This window comes from Zalophus californianus, chromosome 4 (assembly GCF_009762305.2).
Source record: "Zalophus californianus isolate mZalCal1 chromosome 4, mZalCal1.pri.v2, whole genome shotgun sequence".
NCBI lineage: Eukaryota > Metazoa > Chordata > Mammalia > Carnivora > Otariidae > Zalophus > Zalophus californianus.
Window position 1 is genome coordinate 104,579,907 of NC_045598.1, and position 21,741 is coordinate 104,601,647.

The 21,741-nt window shown below is 47.1% G+C and overlaps 3 protein-coding genes across 10 annotated transcripts; 2 read left to right on the forward strand and 1 right to left on the reverse strand.

Annotated features, from left to right (window-relative positions):
* Positions 1 to 288: 288 nt before the first annotated feature.
* On the reverse strand, positions 289 to 3,994 carry APH1A (aph-1 homolog A, gamma-secretase subunit). Its single transcript, XM_027612300.1, has 7 exons — positions 3,624 to 3,994; positions 2,905 to 3,075; positions 2,652 to 2,725; positions 2,297 to 2,419; positions 2,016 to 2,143; positions 1,452 to 1,575; positions 289 to 1,117 (listed from the first exon to the last, which is right to left on the reverse strand). The coding sequence occupies exons 1-7, from the start codon at positions 3,977 to 3,979 to the stop codon at positions 1,053 to 1,055; spliced, it is 1,041 nt and encodes a 346-aa protein (XP_027468101.1). The 5' UTR covers positions 3,980 to 3,994; the 3' UTR covers positions 289 to 1,052.
* Positions 3,995 to 5,874: 1,880 nt separating this feature from the next.
* C4H1orf54 (chromosome 4 C1orf54 homolog) lies at positions 5,875 to 12,425 on the forward strand. 7 transcript variants are annotated; one of them, XR_003523153.1, is made up of 8 exons: positions 5,875 to 6,177; positions 6,290 to 6,354; positions 7,656 to 7,760; positions 8,190 to 8,248; positions 8,647 to 8,664; positions 11,327 to 11,416; positions 11,512 to 11,613; positions 12,345 to 12,369. XR_003523153.1 is itself a non-coding variant. In XM_027612368.1 (7 exons), exons 2-6 carry the CDS (start codon positions 6,309 to 6,311, stop codon positions 11,608 to 11,610), a joined length of 327 nt encoding a protein of 108 aa, XP_027468169.1. In that variant the 5' UTR covers positions 5,877 to 6,177; positions 6,290 to 6,308; the 3' UTR covers positions 11,611 to 11,613; positions 12,345 to 12,425. The 7 variants fall into 7 exon arrangements, 5 of the variants coding, with proteins under 5 accessions (XP_027468169.1, XP_027468178.1, XP_027468157.1 ...); XM_027612368.1 differs by lacking the exon at positions 11,327 to 11,416 and having other exon boundaries at positions 5,877 to 6,177; positions 12,345 to 12,425; XR_003523151.1 differs by lacking the exon at positions 12,345 to 12,369 and having other exon boundaries at positions 5,902 to 6,177; positions 8,647 to 8,757; positions 11,512 to 11,614.
* Positions 12,426 to 13,973: 1,548 nt separating this feature from the next.
* Positions 13,974 to 17,614, forward strand: CIART (circadian associated repressor of transcription). 2 transcript variants are annotated; one of them, XM_027618096.1, is made up of 7 exons: positions 13,974 to 14,072; positions 14,640 to 15,068; positions 15,234 to 15,309; positions 15,532 to 15,610; positions 15,723 to 15,834; positions 16,946 to 17,135; positions 17,247 to 17,614. In XM_027618096.1, the coding sequence occupies exons 2-7, from the start codon at positions 14,700 to 14,702 to the stop codon at positions 17,342 to 17,344; spliced, it is 924 nt and encodes a 307-aa protein (XP_027473897.1). In that variant the 5' UTR covers positions 13,974 to 14,072; positions 14,640 to 14,699; the 3' UTR covers positions 17,345 to 17,614. The 2 variants fall into 2 exon arrangements, with proteins under 2 accessions (XP_027473897.1, XP_027473889.1); XM_027618088.1 differs by having other exon boundaries at positions 16,946 to 17,614.
* Positions 17,615 to 21,741: the final 4,127 nt, after the last annotated feature.

Genomic DNA, 21,741 nt, shown 5'->3' on the forward strand with positions numbered 1-21,741 from the left:
TCCGCCTCTGGAAAATACTTAACCCAAAGTTCCTGACATGTGAGACCATGAGCCCAGATTTCTATCCTTGTACCAAAGCTATGCTGGAGGGGGTCAGAGGTTGCCAGATAAGGAAGGAGGTTGGATAAGAGATGTGGGAGGACAGAAATCTCGATGAACATGTTATCCCCTCCCTTAAAAGCCAAGTTCCCCCACAATTATAAAGTCCTTTTTATTAGTCAAAATCACAATCACCTTGATTAAAAGGATGGAACATGCCATCCTCAGCAGAAAATGATACAGTTTATAGAAAACCTCCCCCCCCACCCCCCCACCCCCCAATTAAAAACTAGAAAAAAATCTGCCCTCCTTCCCTGTGATGTCATGGTAGTCTGACTTCTCCAGTGGCATTGCAGCTCTGGAGTGGGCCAGCTCACCGCAGCACCCTCCACTTCACCTTGGGGAGGGGAGGGATGCTGGTGGTCAAGGAGGTTAAAACATTAGTTCCAGTATTACCAGTTTCCCAAACATGCACTTCCTTCCTTTCCCCCAAGGCCTGAGACAAAGGGGAAAGGTGGACAGATATAAGCCCCACCATGAGGAGCAATTTGAGGAGGGAAAATATAGTTCAAGGAGGTTAGAAGAATTCCAACACACCTCTTCCCTCCCCCATTCAAAAAAAGAAAAAAAGGAAGGAAGGAAGAAAAAGAAAGGAAGGAAGGGAGGGAGGGAGGGAGGAAGGAAGGAAGGAAGGGAGGGAGGGAGGGAGGAAGGAAGAAAGAGGAAGGAAGGAAGAAAAGAAAAAAGAAAAAGGCAGTTTGGGGTCTTTATCACACCAAAAATGGTTCCCCTCAGACCTGAGAAAAATACCAAGACGCCCAGTCTGGGGAGGAGGTACTGGGAAACTGAGAGCTCGTCTACCCTTGAGCCTCCATTAATTTCATCTCCACGGCAACAGCTAAGCTAGGTCCCTTTTCTTGGCAACCTGCACTGTCCACAACTGGAGATGGAGAAATACAGGGCGAGGAGATCAGGAGGGCACCCCAGGCCTAGGGGTTCCCCCCCACGTTCCCTCAGTCCTCGGGTGGGATGCGCAGGGCAGAATACACCATCACCCGACTGTCCTCCTGCCGTCGGCCTGCAGAGGGGAAGGGGGGTGAGTCTTGCGCAGGGTGAGGGCAGAGCACTGACACATGGGGAGTCCTGGACAACAAGGGGGTCCCCAGAGGGTGGGGATAAGTACAGATTCAAACCCACCAGTCACTGACTGGCTGAACCCAGGCTGCTCCTGGTGAAGCCTAGAGACTAAAGGTCACGAGTGGACAAAGCAAAACCCTGAAGGTGGTGGGACAGACCGACGAGGAGACAGAGAATGGTGGGCAATGGACCCGGGCTAGGGCTGGGCTCAGTCATGGGCAGTGGGCAGGCAGGTGGGATCTGTCAGGCGATCAGTCCAGGTAGTCAGTCCTTACACGAGAGGCTGCGCTGGATACTTCGGAGGGAACCTCCAGCTGTGATGAAGGCCCAAAGCCCCATGGAAACAGTGACTGCATAGATGGGCAGCAGGCTGGCCTCGTACCAGGGGTTCAGGAATGTCTAGGGATGGGGTAAGAGTAGAAAAGAAGTTAGCTTCTCTCTCTGCCTAATCCCCACATTCTCTCCGTGCCTTTGACCCAAACCTCCCCCCCTACCCCGCCCCAGGTGGCTCACTCAAATCCCTAGTCCTTCCTTTCAGGGCACCAACATCTTGTGGTTAAGAGGACTTTTGATTTTTAGCTCCCTCATAGGTTTCTGCCCCTCCTGCTCACCTCAGGCCATTTGTATTAGAGTTTGACTAATCCATTCATACTCCTCCCGGAGCATCCCCAGAGCAGGTTATACAACTGACGCTGAGATGAGAGACTTCTCAACACTTACCTCTCTGCCTCCTCCCTTGGTGTGTTTTCAAATGTTAAGAAGTGAGAATATACCTCCCCTCCATCCCACTCACCATTAAACTTTTTTCTCTCTAACTCGGGCCCATGTCCCCAACTCACCAGTCCCGAGGTCAGTAGGTGACTCCCAACCACCAGGCCCAAAGCCCAGTACCGTCTCCTCTCACAGGCATCAAAGAACACAACTCCCCAAAAGGTGTGGAGCAGGATAATGGCTGCTGTCAGAAAGGCTGCAGAGAGGGAGATGGGGATGAGCTACATCCCTCATCCTCTCCCAGCCTCCTGAGATGTTGAGCCAAAGAGGTCTCCCAGCGAAGGCTAATACATCAGATCAGGGCCAGGGGTGGATGGGGCATGAAGGCAAGACAGAAAGCGGGCCTTACCTGAAGTCAGGAAGTAATAGGGTGAGTCTCCATGGATGCCAACCACACCTGGCCCGAGCGCATCAGCCAAAATATTGATAACAGAGAAGACACCACTGATGATACCGAAGGAAAGACCAGAAACTGGAGGGAAGGAGGGTCTCATCAATGTCAGAGGTCTTTATAGCCTCATTACCAGTGATCCCACCCCATTCCCAGTCACAATTCCCCCACACCTACTCTCCCTCCAGACCACCTCCTTGGAAGTCAGGTATGAAGAAAAAGCAGCAGCCACTTAGAACACGTGGTTGTTTTCGACTTCCCTGGGAGAGGGGGGTGTCCAACTCCCTCCTCCAGTCCCTCTCCCTTGGCTCACCATAGGCCATCTGGCGGATGGAGATGGGTGATCTTCCGTCCTCACTCAGCGATGCTAACCCCTCATCTGCCTTCCTGGGATGGGGCGGGGGTGGGGTGGGGTAGGGGAAATATGAGGGAGGGCAGTAATGCTCCTTTCCCTCTAACGTCCTCCCCTAGTGCCTCCTCTTCCAAACCCACCACCCAGGGGCTGCCCCACTTCTCATAGTGCAATCCTCTGCCCTTCTCCCCTCCTAACTATCCCATCTTCTTACTTAAGCAGCTTGTAGTAGGCAAAGCGGAACACCTCCTGTAGAAGGACGGAGACCGCAGCACCAAAAATCAGGAGGCCATACTGGAGCCGGGCATCTGAACGGTCGGTCACATGGACCAAGATGAACCAGACCACAGAGGCCAAGAGCAAGGAGACCAGCCAGAAAAATGCCCTGAGGAAAGACAAGGGCAATCAGACAGGTCAGGGTAGGCAGAGCCAGGGAAATCAAGGAGGGGAACCAATCAAGGCTGCAGCATGGAAAGTGGAAGTTAGACTTCCGGATGGTCAGGGAGACTGGGAGGAGACAGGATCGGTGTCTCCACCAAGGGGGTCATGTAGGGATCTGGACCGGGGGAAGGGACAGAAATCTGATTAATGAGTCTTCAGAGCGATGAGAGCCAGAATGTACGCGCACAGTAGGGAGAGGTATCCATTCCTGGATCCTCCCTTAGGCCGGCGGAGGTCAGCACACCCCCCTCACGCGTCTTGGCCTTGGGCCTCCTCTGACGTCGCCGGGAGGAGTATAGGAGGAATCTGTGCGATCCCTGGAAGGCGGAAACCAACTGCGGGAAAGGGCAAATCATCTAGACCCCTGACTCGACCCTTTCCGATCTTCACCTCCGACTTGTCTCCCCCAACTCAGGCTCCCAAGCTCGCCCAGCCCCTTCCGGATCTCTCTCTCTCTGGCGCCCTCCCGCGTCTCGTCGACCCCCTACTCACCCCGCGACCAGGATGATTACGCGAAGAGGGTCCCCAGCCACAGTGATCAAGAAAAGCGCAAAGGCCGGGCCGAAAGCGACGAAAGTGCATCCGAAAAACACTGCGGCCCCCATGGCTGGGCAACTGGGGGCGGGGTGGAAAGCCTGGCCAAGAGGGGTTGATAGGGGGAGGACGCTAGCTGGGGAGTCCGCTTGGGGTGGCGACGCGACCCCGTGAGGGGCGCGGTGCAATGTCACCCCCGGACCCCGGGGAAGGGGAGGGGGGACACCGAAACCCCAGATACAGGTCCGCGCGACTTCCTCTACGGAAGCCGAGGAGGGAACAAACCCCGCCGCAGCCCCATGGCCTCCTCCCATCCAATCCCCACCCCCGAAGGCCAATGGAGAATCTGCGGGGGCGGAGCTGCGGGGGCGGGGGCGGCACTACCTGCTGGGAGTTGTAGTCCTTCTGCCCTACTGAGCTTTCGACCTGGGTTCTGGGAGTGGCTCGAGCCGGTCAAAGGAGGGAGTGGGTCGGGACTGGCCCGGGTTCCTGGGTCTCGTTGGGCCTTGGCGCGGCTTCCTTTTGTTATTTTGTGGGGGAAGGGTAGTGGCAATTCTACGTCTTCTTGAAGAGCGGCGGGGGGCGGGGGGTAGATCCTGTTGGAACCTAAAGGACAAATACAAAGAAAGCACAGGATAGAGGGTGCAGGGAGATAGGGACGGGTATTGTTCTTACTTGAATGAGAGGAAATGAGCTTGAGCTACTGCCTAAAAGATGAAGGTTAGACTTAAAAGTAAGATTCTTTCAACAGGCTAGTATAGGAAACATTCAATTCAGTGAGTGTATCGCTAACGAAGCCTTCATCTGTCATGACCAGAGAATCGGAGAGAATAGGAGCCTGGAGAGCAATGTTAGGAAGGAGGTTACATGGGATTTGGTGTTAAGATTTCAAAGTTAAGACAGTAAAAAAGCAATTTGAGCTATGGGGTTGAAGGAAAAGCACACGCACGCGCACACACACACACACACACACACCAGCCAAGTCACACAGTTCCTTTTAGATCATACTTCCTCCATTTATTTTCTGAAAATGAACTCGGTGGTGTCTTTTCTTCAGGCTGGGGGAAGGCACAGTGGTTGTGTGTATTAGAGTGAGAGAAAATTAAAATAGGAGAAGAGGGTATTGTAACCTCATTTGGATGGGGCAAAGGTCAGTCTTTAGGGAGGATATTTAGGTAAAAGAGTACCAGAATGGGAAAGTGACGAAATCTGGAAAATTGTTTTTGAGAGACTAATCAAAGTACCAAAAAACCATAGAAATTGTTCAAAGAGAACCAGGTTTCCTTTCCTTCCTGGAAGTGATTTATGACTTAATGCATATGGGTACATTCACAAAAGCGTTTTACATTTTTTTCCAGGAAATTCTTAAAAGGAGCTGAAGGAATAGATTGTATAGATACATGGAAAATCACCATCACCAAGCAAATCCTCCCCCCCCCCCCCCCACCAAAAGGCTGAGAGGGTGTAAACATCCTGGCCAGTGCTCAAAACTCCAGTGTGTCTTGCTTCTGAGCCTAGCAGGCCGAGTCAGGGGAGGTGATAGGAGGAAGACAACTCTTCTTATCTCTCCTTTGAGCTATTACCACAGCATCTTCTGACTGATGAGAGCAGGCGCCAAACCTAACTTGTCCACCCGTGGTTCCACAGAGACTCTCATAGCGCCTGACTCTTAGTAGACGTTGAATAGATATTTATTAACTTCCTCTTAAAAAACATCACTACTCTTATTCCCTTGCCAGTGGACCCTGAATTGCCTATCAGACTAGGCCTAGCATATACATTACTGAATGTTTCTGAGTTGAATCGAATAAAAATGTGAAATATAAAAGCAGAGAGAAAAGTGAGATGAACTGTAGCCCTGTGGGCTGGAATGGAGGGAGCATACCAAGTGGCTGAAAGTGGGAGAAGGGGGTAGCATCTACATGGGAAAAGAGGCTGTTTCCTCCCTTCTTCCATCCTGTATCCAGAAAGGAGAGAAAGAAGTGAAGTGAGGTCGGTACTTACCAGAGAGGAAATAACTAGCCTTGGCTGAGAGATTTTTATCAGAAGTAATGTGCTTTGAGTGTCGGACAATGATGTTGATGTTACTCCTGTACTTCATAGTCCAGGATAGGCAGAGGAGAGGGAATTTTTTTGGTCTAGAAAAAATGCTCATCCCTTCCTCAGAACATTTTGACTGTGAAGAGAGATTGTGAATAAGCCTTGACTCTGCTTGATGATGATAAGTTAGGGACAGTGAGAAGGAGGGCGAGCTTGTTTTAAGGACTGAGGAGGGAAGAAGGAGAGGCGGGGAGACAGGAAGCTCCTAGATAGGCTGGGGTTTTTTGTTTTGGTTTGGCGTTTTGCTTGTTTGTTTGCTTGTTTTGGTAGTGGCCGCGGGAGTCCTGAATGGATCTAATCTCGGGCTGGGGGAGCTCAGTGAGCCCGGTTCGCCTCAAAACCCACTTTGCCTCTCTTAATCTGGGCAGAATCTGGCTGACCAGTGGAAACTGATGATCTAGTCCATCAGCAAGTGGGTGGAGAATTCTACTCCCTGGGAGAAGAGTTGCAACAGCATTGGAGGAGGGCAGAAGGCGGGGTAAATTTGGTGAGAAACTCTGTAATTTCCTTTTTTACTTTCACAGCAATAGTGGAGAATCCAGAATGCATGCCCTCCTCATAACCGTCCTTGCAGTGCCACTTATCCGGGGTAAGTTCACTTCTCTCCCTGAGCTTCTGGGCCAGGGCTTCTGTCGTAAGTGGGGTGGGAGAAAAAAAAAGTGAGGAGGGGGTGAGAGGCGCAATTTGATGGGGAGTGATAACACACATCTGTGCCCAAGTCCAGTGTTAGGGCGGAGGGGGAGGGGTCTGGAAAGTAGAGCCAGGAGAAGGGGAGGAAAGCAGAGTCCTGTCAAAGAAGAGACAGCTGATGCGGATGGAGCCCCGGACGCTTGGAGGTCCTAACAAGAGTCACCTCAGCTCTCTGACACCACGGAGTTGAACAAGATGGTGAGGGACTACAGAGAGGGTGGAGGAGAGAGATGGGCTCTTGGAAGGTGGGGCAGTCTGAAACCAGTGAGAGAAGCCAGGGTATCTTCTTTCCCAGACGGTCAGAGAAAAAACCGTTATATTAGTAAGGAAACAGAAATGGGGGGGGGTGGCCTTTAGGGTAGTGGAGAGAGTCCCAAAAGTAGCTTGGCTCCTTCCCTCCTTTGTTCCCAGTCTGCCAGGTACTCTCATTGTTTCCTTTTCCTCCAGATTTGTGTGTCACTGCCTGGGGTTCGGGAAGAGCATTTAAGGAGTTTAGGGAAGTGTTCAGTAGGAGGCCTGGAGTCCTTGATCTAATCGTGTCAAAGCCACATATTTTTAGTCCTGGGAAGGAAGAAAAACTAATGCAGATACATCATTTAGTCCAGCTGACTCATTTTAAGAGAGCAGGTGTTAAGTGACTTCTTCAGGATTATTCTGCTAGTTAGCAGTGAATCCGGAACTAAAACCCAAGTCCAGTGATGAACATTGGGGAGGGTATGTGCCATGGTGAGCACTGTGAATTGTGTAAGACTGATAAATCACAGACCTGTACCCCTGAAACAAATAATACATTGTATGTTCGTTAAAAAAAATAATAAACAAAAACCCAAGTCCAAAAGCCTAAGGATGTGTTTTTGTTATGTGTGAGACACACTGAGAAGAGAAGAAAGTCTCTCACAAATCCAATACCGTCTGTGGAATACTGGAGAGGCGATTTGGAGTTGTTCGTTTCTGGCACCTCTGCTTCCTACCTTTTTAGCTTTACCTCTCATTTTGGGTTTAGGGACTGGTTTTCTCTTTAGGAGTTCCTGAATTGAAAGGGCATGGAGTAACAGGCCTCATCACAGATATGGAGCCCCAAAGACCGAGAAGGGTTTAGAGGTACACAGGCAGTGAGATAGTAAGACCCTTGGAGGGGAGGCAGAGAGAAAAGAAACTGATAGAGCTGAGGTCAACTTCAGGTGTTCTTCTCTCGCTAAGGAGTTCCAGATGCCCCCATAGGACAAGAATATAAGGATGAAGAAGGACTGGGAGAGGATGATTATTATCAGGTGGTCTATTATTACACAGTCACCCCCAATTACGGTAAGTATGTATAAGGCTCTGACCCATAGCAGGATGGACCGAGATTTGGGGGATACTTAGTTCTGAGACTTTGCCTTTCTCTTTGCCGTTGGAACAACTAGATCAGAGAGAAACTCAGCTATGAGCAAAGACCTTAGCAAGGCTCATAATGTTATTTCTCAAGCTAGTGATTTTCAGTTCTTTGGAACCTGGTTGAAACGATTTGAAGATTTTCAAATTTGTAAATTGTTTTAGATACCAGGTTGAAAATATAAATGCAGGTACATTCACAAACATTTTTAACATTAAAGTTCATTAGAATTAGATTACACCAGTAAATTTTACAACTTGAGGAAGTTCAAGTATTCGGAGCAATTTCTTCTTCTTTCCATTTATAGACCTACTGCTACCTTTTTTGTTTGTCACTACCGATTTTTTTATCCTCCCCAGATGACTTCGGTGCAAATTTCACTGTTGATTACTCCATGTTTGAATCTGAGGACAGACAGGTGAGTGATCTCTACATCTAAGAGGGTCGGGATAGGTAACGGTTTAAAAAGAAATTGGTCAATATTGACACATAAATGATTAGCAGGAACTCAAATGAGTTAGGTGAAATGGAACTGGGAAGTCCCAAAGCATATGTGTCAACCACAGTTGGGGAAGAAAATAAAGCCAGAACTCAGTAGGTTTGCTAAGACATTGAGGGGGAGGGGCAGTCCTTGAGTCAGGGGAATTGGTGAATGGGATGGGTACATAATCCACGCAAACATAAAGTAGGGAGGATTCCTGAGCTTAAGTTTGGGGGCTGAGGGCTACAGGAGAGAAGGAGTCTAAATAGAGAAACTCTGAGGATATTGGATGGAAGCAATGATAACTCTGTGTTTCTTGATCCTACCGAGGGCAGAACAGGGTGGATAAGAAGGTAAGGGAAGCAGCAGAGACTACCTTTAGTCATGAAACAGAAGGTGCAGACCCTCAGAAGCCTGAAACACTGAAACCAATGACAATGGAACCAGTGAGTGGATTGGGGATGGTGGGGCAGGGCGGGGGGATGGGGAGGTGGGGGGGCAGATCCCAGGGCTGGTGACATAGAACAGAGGGAGGGCTGAAATAATAGGCTTTGGTGGAAGAAGGAACCAAATAACTAATATAGCAATGCAGGTGTCCAGCTCAGCTTGGCCATCGTACCTCTCATTGAGATTTTTTTTTAGTTGTTTTTTTTAATTAATTAATTTATTTGAGAGAGAGAGAGAAAGAGCCAGGGGAGGGACAAAAGGAGCAGGGAAAGAGAGAATCCTCAAGCAGATTCCCCACTGAGTGTGGAGCCGATGTGGGGCTTGATCCCAGGACCGAGATCATGACCTGAGCAGAAACCAAGAGTCAGCCGCTTAACTGACTGAGCCACCCAGGAGCCCCTCCATTGAGATTTAATACTAACCTTGTATTCAGAAAACTGGGAAGATTTGGTACAGTTAAATTTCAGTTCGATAGTACTTAAATGTGCATGTAACCTATGACTAAAACTGTGAAGGAGGGCGCCTGGGCGGCTCAGTCTGTTAAGTGTCCGCCTTCGGCTCAGGTCGTGATCTCAGGGTCCTGAGAGTGAGTCCTGCATCTTGCTCTCTGCTCAGCAGCGAGCCTGCTTCTCCCCCCTCCCTCTGTGCTTTCTCTCCCTCTCTCACTCTCTTTCAAGTAAGTAAATAAAAATCTTTAAAAAATAAAAAAAAAAAACCGTGAAGGATGTTGATGATGATGAAAAGGAAATCTATGATGTTGTTATTGCCCTCAAAGTATTTATAAAACCCAAGTTCACGCTTACAAAACATTTAGAACAAAATGAAAAGGTTCGTAACAAAGTTCAATTACATATAAATTTGAGAGCATATGACATAGGCAAGTGTTTTAGTCAGTGGAAGGACAGAAATCAGTATACACTGGAGTTGCCTGGAAGACTTTTAGAAGGTGACTGTGTTTGAGATATACTTGGAAGGATAGGTAAGCTTTTGAGTGGCAGTAAGTTATGAAAGTATGAAAACAATTAGAAGGAAGAATGGCAGATGAAAGAGCTGCATTGGTGAGGGGATGGCATAAGCATGGCATGTTGAGTAGCATAGGGTATGACTGAAGGAGAAGGTGAATGGGAAGGAACAGTGCAAAATTAAGAAAAAAAAATTAAAATTTACAAGGCTCCTAATATTCGCTTGGTAATTTCACATAGGTAAGGCAATAGGGCTGAATCACAAGAGAATCTGAAGTGTCAGGCTGAAGTCTGGACTTATATAAACAACGGGGGAGCCTAGTAAGTTCTTCAGTGTGGTAAAGATACAGTGAAAGTAGTATTTTATTTATTTTTTTAAGATTTTATTTATTTATTTGACAGAGAGAGACACAGCGAAAGAGGGAACACAAGCAGCGGGAGTGGGAGAGGGAGAAGCAGGCTTGCCACTGAGCAGGGAGCCCGATGCGGGGCTCAATGTGGGGCTCGATCCCAGGACCCTGGGACATGACCTGAGCCGAAGGCAGACGCTTAACGACTGAGCCACCCAGGCGCCCCGAAAGCGGTATTTTAGAAAAACTATTTGTTGTATGCAGGATGCAACAGAGTGGAGAGAGATGCATGAGATTTACATCATTCTGGAAACAATCCATTAAAGGCTTGGACTAGGGAAGTAGCATTTTAAAGGGAGAGGAGAAAAATAAGTATTTTGAAGAAAATGCAATGAGCAGTAAATGAGGAGAGAGTTGAAATAACTTACAAGTTTTGAATATGGATGTCTGGGGAAATGGCTGACCAAAATAGGAACTGTGAAGGGTCAGAGTGGTTTAAGACTGAAGGTATAAATCAGGTATTGGCCAAGCTGAATTTATGGTGAGGGGGTCCAAAGGTAGCTGAACTAGGTCAGAGCTTCAGTTCTAAGTGCAAAGTCACAGGTACGAAAGTAAACAAGCTCAACAGAGCTGGTACACAGAAGACCAGAGGCCAATGACTGTGCCTGTAGTTAGGAGGAGGAAAAGGAATCAACCAGGAAAATGGAGAAGAACTGATTGAACAGGCAGGCAGATAGCCAAGTCTGTATTATAGAATCTAGAAGATAAAGTTTAATATAGTCAATAAAAAGCGACCAAGAGGCCAAAGAAAAGGAGGTCATTGGTAGCTCCAAAGAAAGAAGTTTTAATTGAGTGGTTGAGCAAAAGTTAGGTTTTATGGAGTTAGAGAGGGAGTACATTGTGAAGAAGGGAAGGGAGAGTATAGACCAATCATCTGAGAAATCTGGTAATGAAAAAAGCAGCCGCCAAAAAGGGCAAGAGGACCAAAGTGTAGCCTGAATATAGTTGAACACAGATGGGAGGGGTCAGTAGGAATGGAAAGCTGGGGATGGATGACCAGGACAGGGAAAGATTTTAAGGTACATAGTAGGCTCCATTTAGATTGTAAACTCTCTGAAGAAAGGAGGGAGGTCTTAATCACACTTATATCCCCGCTGTAGCACCTAGCACAGTGACTAAGCATAGTGTCATGCACATAACAGATTAAAAAAAAATGCACATTGTTGAACTGAGTTGACCCTCCCCGGTATGCTCAGGAGGCTGAAAGGCACAGAGGAAAGGACTCCTCATAGTTATGGGGAGGAGAGCTGGATCTTTCTCTAAGCTCCGAAGAAAGGAAGATGGAGGTTGGTATAAAGAGATGGCTATCCTTCCAGAGGGGGAGGAGGGTTGGTAGGAAGGATGACACTGGCCTACCATGGGGGGATGTCTGTATTTTTAGCAGAGTCCAGATCTGAACGATGCTGTATCCAGTCTGCAGAGTCCTGTTCCCCTCCTCCTGTCCTGGGCCCTCGTTCAGGGGGGGATGTATTTCATGTAGAAGGTGAGAGTGCAGCCACTGGCCTTGGGGAATCAGTGAAGTAATTTTTTATTAGCCAATTATTTTATTATTTATTATATTATTTAGCCAATATCTCTGGCTAGTGTTTCCAGCCTGGTCAATTCTCAGCTGCTTAAAGGACAAGGGATTCCATTTAGAAAAATCTTATCTAATTTTAAAGAGGTTTAGGAGATGTTGAGGCAGAGACTTTTCTAACAAGAGTCATTACTTTTTCTGAATTGGGAGGACTTCAGGACCTCCTACATCAGAAGCAGGTGAAACAGGGAAGAAACCTCTCCAGATTTCCAGTCTGCCTTGAGGAATCAAAGCTGGTTCCATCCAGGAGGTGGTTTAAGATATGGCAGTTGCCAGAGGGCATAATGGGAGGTGCCCTACAACCTGGCAGTCAAGAGGCAAAGGTCAGAGGCAGAAGGGGTCTGCCGGGTTGGTTCCCTAAAGTAGAGGAGAGATGGTGGAGGCAAGCAGGAGGGAAGAGAAGCCTATACTATAGGAAAGGAATTTAAAATTGGGATTCTAAAAAAAACTATTGGGGGGAGGGGGTGAAGAGATTTACCAGAGGAAGGAGTGAGGAGGGGAGGGGACACATCTTCCAGGAGATGGGGGAAATCTAGCCCAGAATATGAAATCTGGGGAGTTTTCATAGAGGTGGGGGGCCACGAGGGGCTTCCTGAGCCACCTGAGCCTAGTGTTTTTCCCTTTCTTTCCTTTTTTAGGAGAAAAAAGGCTGCTACAACTCTTTGGATGGGGACTCGGGAAGAGGAAATTGGAAGATAAATAAATGAAATAATCTGGTTACTGTCTACTCCTTCGTGAGGGTCTGTCCTAATCTCACAACACTAAAGAGAGCACCAGGATATGGGGATATGAAGGGTAGATTAGAAAGGGAGTTAGGTGGCAGTAGAATTAGAGGGAATAATTAGGACTGTGAATAAACCTGAAATGTTGTGAAGAATGGAGAAGAGCACCAACAGACAGTTAACTTCATCTAATTCTAATATTTTATTATACATGGCGTTGAGACAGTGTGTTTGGGAAAAGAGAGTTGAGGTTTATGAAGAACACTTTTTTCTTTTTATAAAATAAGCACATTGTTAAACATATGTAAAATATTAAAAACTACTTAGAATAGATCTTAAAAACTCACACCCTCCTCCACTTACACCCCCAACCCCCAACAATGTGCCTTTTCCAGCGTGTAATTAGGGCAGGCAGGGACATACTTTAATTCTCCCTCTGTCCCCGAGACCCTAATCAGAACTGGGCTGCCCCCTTGCGGTCTCTTCGGTGTCACAGCCTCAATCAGCCCACGGTCCCTGAGCCCCTATCCCCTTCGCCTCGCTGTACTTTCAGTACTGCGAGGGGCATTGAATAGTAAATTCCGGACTCTCTCAACTCCGGACTTGCCACCTTCCCTCCTTCCAAGCCTTTCGAATCTTCTCCAGGGAACAAATAAAGGAAATGAGGCTGGACAAAGGTATAATCTAGGTAATCAGGGACCTACCCATACTCCTTTCCCTGCGCTAGGAATCCGAGGACCCCGGACAGAAAAGTCAGGAACAACCGAGTTCGGCTTTGACCTCTAGAGTCGTGGCTGGCTGGCATCTGAGCTGGTAACGTGCGTGGCGGGTTATGTAAGGAAAGGGCCGGAGCCGCCCCAGTGGGAGTGCGCGAGAGGACGCGGTGTTCTCGGCAGCAGTCCCCACCCTCCTCACCCAGCAGGGCAGGAGGCACCCAACTTGTAGAAGGAGGAGGCGGAGAGGGTGAAGCAGAGACCCGAGAGTCACGAGGGCCGCGCGGCCCAGAGGGGGAGAGGATACACAGTGGCATACATCCATTCTCTCACACACGTTGCAGACCCAAGTCGCTGACGGCTTCCACGTGCTGCCCTCGTGAGAGGAGGCGCTCAGCGGGAGGGGGGCCGCGGGGGGTGGGGAGGGCGTCTGCTACCGAGGAGGAGCCCGGAGTCCCACATCCCAACACGCGCGCCTCAGATCGCACAACCAGTCTGCACACTCCAACCGCACGTCTCCTGCCCACCATCATCCTATTTAAGGCCTCGGGCTCCGCCCTTTTCCACTCTTTTTCCATCCTCCTCCTTTTCTCATCACCGGGTCCGGTTCGCCAGCCGCATGTAGGGGCGGGGCACGGAATGCTTCCCTTCCAGCCAATCGTCACCTACCAGCGTCTCTATTGGCCGAGCCCCTGCAGGCTGTAGCAAATGGGATGTGAACTTCAGTAACAAGAGTCACGTGCCACCGGCTAGGCAACCAATGAGGGTGCGAGGTCTGTGTACGCAGGGGGAAGGCACGTGCCCAGCCGCACGTGTCTGGGAGGGGGGGGAAGGGGCGGGACCCAGTGGGAGAGAGGCGGAGGTGGGCAGCCGAGACCCGCAGAGTTGGAGAAGGAGCCGGAGACAGCCTGGGCTGAGCCGACCGATACAGGTGAGGAGGCTTGCAGGATAAGGAAGCGATCCGCGCGAGAGGATCAGACCCGGAGGGGGTAGGTTTAGGGACCGAAAGCAGATCTTGGTACTGGGAAGGATAGCATCACGTGGCAGGCGCGACTGTAGAGGGTCCGGCTCAGGGATCCGGATCAGAAAGATTGGGAAGAGGCGTGAGGTCCCTGTGGGGAGTGGTCCCTACAGGGTCACTGGGTGGGTTACCGGAGATTTAGGGCTCTCCAGTAGCCCTCGCTGCGGGGTCAGGCTGGGAACAGACCTGGCGAACAACTGTCAGGGGAAGGTGTCAAGTTGGGTGATTTACTCTGAACAGAGGGGAGTAAAGAAGAAGAGTCTGTATCAGACTAAGAAGCTGTTCTGCGGAGGCCAGAGGGGCAGTCCAGGTTTTTAATTGAGGGGGGCAGGCGGGGAGATGACTTTTTCTATTGTCTCTGAGACATGTAATGCTAGGGAGAAGAGGTATTATCGTCCCATACAGTACACCCCAGTCTCCCGGTCCATTTCCTAATTTCCAGATTATGGTTACAAACTCCCTCGCTTTGCTCTTCAGTTGCAGGTTCCGATCGTTGGGTACTTCGGGATTTGCTCTCCAGCCCCTGCTTCTGAACCTATGGATTCTCCAGCTAGCATTTCTTCCTGTTCTTCCTACTCTCTCTGTTCCTCTTTTTCCACCTCCCCAGGGAACAGTGACTTTGGCCTCCCCTCCGATAGTGAGGGGGAGGACAAGGCTGCCCATGGCCCCAGGTCAGACCCTGTTGGGCAAAGGGGAGGTTCTCGGCCTAGCCCCGGTCCTATCCGGTGCAGGCAACGGCCCAAGGTTTCCAGCAACCAACATACAGCAGCATCTCACTTGGAACAGCGGGGCCTGGCCTCTCCCATGGCAGGATCTGGGGTCAAAAGATCAAGAGATGGTGGATTACAGACCAACATGATCATCCAGGGTTGTACCACAGAAGGAGACCTGCTTTTTGCTCAGAAGGTAAGAGAAAGCAGGGTAAAGCCAACAATAGTGGAATGGCTTAGCAGCCAGAGGGGTTAGTAAGGACCCAATTCTTCATTGGTTCCCAGATTTGGAGGTGGGGAAGAACAATAATGTAGGGGCAATTCCCAGTCCTCTCATAGCCTTTGTCCTGTTTTCCTACAGTGTAAAGAGCTTCAAGGATTCATCCGCCCTCTCACAGACCTACTGAATGGGCTGAAGATGGGTCGATTTGAGAGAGGTAATTATCTGATTAGTTGCAATTATCTGGCTAGGTTCATCTCTTTCTCTCAATGTTTTACATGTGTATTTGTCTTAAATCTTCACAGCCTACATTATTACTTTTCTGCCTCTGTGGTTTAATTTCTTTAGGTGAATTTATTTTACCCCGTTCTTTCCTTCCTTTACCTGACTAAATTCTTGAATGTCAATCTTTGTTGTCTTTCTCTCTCCCTGACCCCAGGATTGAGCAGTTTCCAGCAGAGCGTGGCAATGGATAGAATCCAGCGTATTGTAGGCGTTTTGCAGAAGCCACAGATGGGGTAAGTTCCCCTGGTTCTTTCCTCAGTACTTCATAAAAAAGGAGATATCTACAATCCTGTCTTGTTGCTTTTTCACACTTAATGGCTTTTTAAAGAAATGTCTTTTTCACAGGGAACGTTACCTAGGAACCTTGCTACAGGTAGAAGGGATGTTAAAGACTTGGTTTCCTCATATAGCTGCCCAGAAATCATCACTGGGTAATAGCAGGCACCAGCTGACCAAGGTAAGAACTTGTAAAACTGAGGGGGAGACAGGGATATAGGGAAACGAAGTGTACCTGCAGAAATGGGTTCCTTCTTCTGTTTTCTCTTGAGTCTTTTCCTCTTTTCCAACAGGTTCCTTTCAGGGGAGGGAATGCCTCGCTTTCCTTCATTGTCTTGATTCTTGTATGGTTTTTGTTCTATTTTTGTTCTGATCACTACAAAGAACTCCATGAAGTTTAACCCTATCCCTCACGTGCAGCTTATCTGCTTTCTGCATAGATACAGAAGGCTTTTTGCTTGGCCAAATGAGTCATGCAGGAAGAGTCCTTAGCTTTTCTCTACAAATCCTTTCTTCTCTGTTGCCCTAAAATTCTTTCCTTCTCCCTCTTTTTACTCCTACCCAAGTATCCTTGTACCAAACCCTCTGGAAGCGTGGGTTTCAAGGACTGGTCATAGCAAGTATATCACTGGGAGGGGAGGAGGGCACCCATGGGGCACCCATAGAAGGAGTGTTGGATAGATTCTTAGACCCATTTGGAAGTGACCTATTTTTTGTGCCTTCAAACAATAGGGTATTTATGGGGTACTCGAATTACAGGGAGGGTAAAGTCTCCTATAGATAATGGACAGTCGTTCTTGTAGTCAATCAACCACAGTTATTATTGCTGTGGGAATAACTCATTCAAAAATAGGCAAGAGGATCTTGCCTGCATGTTAATTTACATTTCTTGAGAAACTTAACAAAGGGAAATTAAAATTTAAAATTCAGAAATTGGAGAATGATGATTCCAACTAAAAATTGACTTTTAAAAAAGAAGTTATAAAATGAGTTATTTTATAAATAGTGAGAACCTATGGGACTGTTTGTTTTATTTTGCCTGCTGGATGTCCAGTGCCTGATAGAGTGTGTGGTACATAAAAGCCTTCAAGTATTTGTTAAGTAAATGAAAGTATAACTAGGTTACTAAAACTTTTAATCATCGCCTGGCAGAAAATGAGCTGTTGCATAAAACTAGGTATGTTTGCATTGCAAACAGAGTCCCCAAGGAAAGAAAAGTTTTAAGCAACCTAGTGCAGTTAATCTGAAAGCTCTCTCACATATTTTTTTTTCTTCTCATCTCCCCCTTCTAGCATTTTCCAAGCCACCACAGTTACTCAGCTGCTGCTTCTCCTGTACCTCCAATGGAAAAGATGGACCAGACACAGCTAGGACATCTACTGTTGAAACCAAAGCAGCCTTGGCACCTCACTGAATGGCCAACCATGCACCTCACTTGGATCCACACCACTCCAATTTGCAACCCCCCACTCAGTTCCCCAGGTACCATTTCCTTTAGCCATGGTCCTTTAGGCACTGGGGCCAGCATTGGTGTCATCCTTTTTGTCCAGCATGGAGTGCAGCCCTTCACCCACTCTGCCCCAACCACTCCAGTTCCAGCTGCTACAGCATCTGTGGTCATCCCTGGTGATCCTAAGAAACTCCCTGGAGAGGGACCTCATTGCCACACTTTGCCAGTAACTCTGCCATAAGCCTGGAGCTGTACCCTATCTGGTCCTGGTCTACTCACCATGGCCAGAGAGATGACTGTGGGACATCTAGAGCAGATGAGAAGCCATCCTCCAGTTGCTCCTGATGTCCATTTTCTCAACCCCTAATCCAGGACTCGAGACTGTGGTTTCTAATTTGTGTAAATATATGTCTCTCTCATATATATTTTTTACTTTTAATGTGTGCATTTGTGTTGAGGGAAGAGAAGTGCTTTTTGATTAAAGAAATTTTATACCTAAAGAGTTTGTTGATTAAAGGAAGTTGAAACTTTCTGCTTGAAATACCGATATTGATCCTCTGAGCAGCAGAGAAGAAGAAAGAAAGGGGATGGGAATGTTTGAGACAGTGAGCTCCAGCAAGTCAGAAGTCTGGATGGGATGACAGAAATCCTGTGGAGAGCAAATGAGACTCTGCTGCTGGCTTCCTAGGGACCAGTTACAGGGTTCAGAAAACTTCCTGGGACAGTTACAGGGTTCAGAATTGGGCTTGTGTTTTCATTTAGTCTCAGAGACTAGTACCTTTCCCTTTTGTACTCTTCCAGCTGGCCCAGACTAGCAGGTTCTTCTGCTCTGGGATAGCTCTTTGCTTTGATGGGAGCTGTTGATGCTTGTGGATAAATGCATATGTCATCTACTGCGGCCAGAGGAGGGACACAAGAGCCAGAACAGCCACTGTGGTTGCCAGTTTTGAAGAGGAAGGGGTGCCCTAGAACTGTCATAATGGGGAGTCTCCTCAGACGCAGGGCCACATCTTGATTCAAAAAGCTGCAGGAGGGGTGTCAAGGTGGCTCAGTTGGTTAAGCTTAAGCCTCTGACTCTTGATTTTGGCTCAGGTCACGGTCAGTGTTGTGAGATCAAACCCCATGCTGGGCATGGAGCCTACTTGAGATTTTCTCTCTCCCTCTCCCTCTCCCCCTCCCCCACTAAAATAAATAAATTAATTAATCTTAAATTTAAAAAAAGCTTGCAGCCAAACGTGTGCAAGACTAAGGAAAGCTACCCAGTGTCACGGGGAGGCAAACATGAGAGTCTGTGAATTTATCTGCATCTGCCCTTCTCTGTATATCACTCTGACTTATTTGTCCCAGTTTCCACCAAAACTATGTCTTCTCCCATCCTAAGCCTTGGCAGTGTATCAGACTACTTGGTCATTTTAGTTATTGCTTATTGGCTACTTAGCATGTTTCTCACAGCTGGTTACACATCTTTCCCCTATTTCTCAAGTCCTCCATTTTCAGGGAATAATTGTCTCTTGATTTCAAAGAACATGACCTTCTTTCTCTTCTATTTTATTTTATTTATTTGAGAGAGAGCATGAGCAGAGAGAGGGGCAGAGGAGCAGAGGGAGAGGGAGAAGCAGACTCCCGGCTGAGTAAAGAGCTGTGGGGCTCGATCCCAGGACTCCTGAGGTCATGACCTAAGCCAAAGGCAGATGCTTGACCAACTGAGCCACCCAGGCGGCCCACATGACCTCCTTTCTAAGGCAAAGCTATTTGTGCTCTTGATTACCTTTCTCCTCTGGAACTTTTGCCATATCATTTATCCCTTCTTTACCTTGTAACCTCACGTTGTTCTTGAATTGTTTATTTATTTATTTATTTCTCCTACAAATAATATTTATTCCTCCCATAAGTGGGATCGGGTCTCTCCCTTCCGGAAAACATCTCTTGAGTCTGATTGTCCTCTTTCTTATCTTTTCCTCATATTTTTTTTAAGACTTTATTTATTTATTCATGAGAGACAGAGAGAGAGAGAGAGGCAGAGGGAGAAGCAGGCTCCCAAGGAGCAGGGAGCCTGATGCGGGACTCGATCCCAGGACCCTGGGACCACGACCTGAGCCAAAGGCAGACGCCTAACCATCGAAGCCACCCTGGCGCCCTTTTCCTCATATTTTTAACAGTCTAATCTTTCTGACTCCTTTCTACCACTCAAGCCTTAGCCTCCTGCAGCTTAGCTACTGTCACTCTAGTGCACCTTCCAGAGTCACTAACTATCGCACAGAATCAGGTATTTTTTTTTTTTTTTTAAGACTTTATTTATCGGGGGTGCCTGGGTGGCTCAGTCAGTGAAGCGTCTGCCTTATGCTCAGGTCATGATCTCGGGGTCCTGGGATCGAGCCCCTCATTGGGCTCCCTGCTCAGCCAGGAGTCTGTTTCTTCCTCTGCCCTTCCCCCTTCTTCCCCCCACCCCCACCTGGCTTATGTTCTCTCTCTCTCAAATGAATGAATAAAATCTCTTTTAAAAATTAAAAAAAAAGATTTTATGTATCTATTGAGAGAGCGCACAAGCAGTGGGGAGGGGCAGAGGGAGAAGCCGACTCCCCACTGAGCAGGGAGCCCAATGCCAGGCCTTGATCCCAGGACCCCGAGATCGTGACCCAAACCTGAAGGCAGATGCTTAACAAACTGAGCCACCCAGGAGCCCCCAGGATCAGGTATTCTAATGTAGCTTCCACCAAATCAATAGCTAGATCCAAGCACAAAGGCTATGTGCTTCATGCTCTCTGTAGCACTTGACACTCTTGATGCTACCTACTGAAACTCTCCTCCCTCGGATCCCATGACAACACACTATCCTAATTCTCCTCTTACCTACCTGGCAGCAACTTCCATATCTCTTAATGGCCCCACTTCTGCCTGCTCTGGAGTGTGGGTGCTCCCTTAGGCTCAGTCCTTGATCCTTTACTCTTCTCTGACTACATTGTTTCACTTAAAGATTTCATCTTTCATGGCTTTATTGCCTCACCTTTGAAGACTTCTGAATCCCCATCTCTAGTCCCGCTCTCTCCCCTAGAAGACATATTGAAAGTCTACATGTCTGCTGAACAATTCTATTTCCATGTTATTAACACCTAAATATTGTTGAAAATTTCAGCATTTTAAAGCCAAGAGGTATCATTCACCCCCTAATTTTTTAGAGATGAGGAAATTTAGGTGGCTTGTGTAAGACAACACAATGTGGGTACAAAACTCTGGGTTTCCAGTCTGGTGCTTTTTCCAGTGGTCACCAATCAAAATATTATCTTTCCTTTAAAGATGTCCTGTTCTTCCTTTTTATACTCTTTTTCTTCTGTTAACACTGTCTAAGCTACCATTGTTTGTCTAGATAACTGAACTTAAAACTTGGTGCCATTCAGTCACCAAATCCTTTATATATATATATATATATATATATATATATATATATATATATACACACACACACACACACACACATATACACACATATATGTAATTATATTATATTACATATTATTTATTATATATATTATTATATATATAAATATATACATGTTTAAAGGGAGCGCACAAGCAGAGGGAGAAGCAGGCTCCCTGCCAAGCAAGCAGCCTGATGTGGGACTCGATCCCAGGACCCTGGGATCATGACCTGAACCAAAGGCAAACGCTCAACCTACTGAGTCACCCAGGCGTCTCACCAAATCCTTCTTATTCTGTATTTGGAATGTCTCTTAAAATCCATTTCTTCCTACCCATTTCATTGCCACATCTTTGGCCTAAACTTTAATTATAGCAATAGTCTCTCTTACCTCTAATCCCTTCTCACTGATACCAGATTACTTTTCCTAGAACAGTGTTTTGCATGTCATTTCCTATTCAAATCCTTCAAAGGCTCCTCAGTGCTTTGAGAAGTTCAAAGCCTTTACTCAAAGTCTTTGTTTCTCCTTCTGTTCCCCTACTTGATCCCTCTGTTCGCTTTTTTATTTGCCCTTGATGAACACTGTAAGACTTTTTAACTCTAAACTCTTGCTCACGCTATTCACCTTGCCCAGCCTTTCGTGCTTCTCTCAATTAAACCCTACCCTTCTTTAAGAGACTCACTCAAGTCCTTTTCCCAATTATTCTCTCCATTAAACATGATATATAAGCTCTCTTTGGCCCTTTACTCCAACAAATGAGGTCATGCGCATAAAGTGCCCATACAAGGTTTGGTATATAAGAGATTCTCAAAATGTTACTTTCCCTCTTCCTTTATTTCAAAAAGAATTTTATATTTTATCCCATTTGATTCCCATGACAAATTTTTTTTCCCATGACAAATTTTGTGTGATTGAGTGCAACTACCCAACTCTGTCATTGTTGCCCAGAGCAGCCATATCTGATAAGGTAAACAAATGAGCACAACTGTGTTCCAATAAGGTTTTATTTACAAAAACAGGAGTGGAACTGGATTTGACCTATAGGCAGTAAATTTCGGACTACGGGTTTAAGTGACATAGACATATGAGTATCAGAATTTGGACAGAAATCAGATCTCTTAACTTCTAATCCAGTGCTTTTCCATCATATTATCCTTTTGCCTATATAATTTATTTTGCATTTATCATATGCTAACTTGTTTTACTATTTAAAGTTATGTTT

What these genes read in the sequence shown, in the direction of transcription:
- APH1A (XM_027612300.1), bottom strand. Translation starts at nt 3,979, where the DNA reads ATGGGAGGAGGCCATGGGGCTGCGGCGGGGTTTGTTCCCTCCTCGGCT. An exon ending in GTAATCATCCTGGTCGCGGG is followed by an intron (nt 3,076 to 3,623) that starts GTGAGTAGGGGG and finishes GTCTTTCCTCAG; the next exon opens with GGCATTTTTCTGGCTGGTCT. An exon ending in ACCTACTGACCTCGGGACTG is followed by an intron (nt 1,576 to 2,015) that starts GTGAGTTGGGGA and finishes CCCCATCCCTAG; the next exon opens with ACATTCCTGAACCCCTGGTA.
- C4H1orf54 (XM_027612338.1), top strand. Translation starts at nt 6,309, where the DNA reads ATGCATGCCCTCCTCATAACCGTCCTTGCAGTGCCACTTATCCGGG. An exon ending in TGCAGTGCCACTTATCCGGG is followed by an intron (nt 6,355 to 7,655) that starts GTAAGTTCACTT and finishes TCTCTCGCTAAG; the next exon opens with GAGTTCCAGATGCCCCCATA. An exon ending in CACAGTCACCCCCAATTACG is followed by an intron (nt 7,761 to 8,189) that starts GTAAGTATGTAT and finishes TATCCTCCCCAG; the next exon opens with ATGACTTCGGTGCAAATTTC.
- CIART (XM_027618088.1), top strand. Translation starts at nt 14,700, where the DNA reads ATGGATTCTCCAGCTAGCATTTCTTCCTGTTCTTCCTACTCTCTCTGT. An exon ending in ACCTGCTTTTTGCTCAGAAG is followed by an intron (nt 15,069 to 15,233) that starts GTAAGAGAAAGC and finishes GTTTTCCTACAG; the next exon opens with TGTAAAGAGCTTCAAGGATT. An exon ending in GCAGGCACCAGCTGACCAAG is followed by an intron (nt 15,835 to 16,945) that starts GTAAGAACTTGT and finishes TCCCCCTTCTAG; the next exon opens with CATTTTCCAAGCCACCACAG.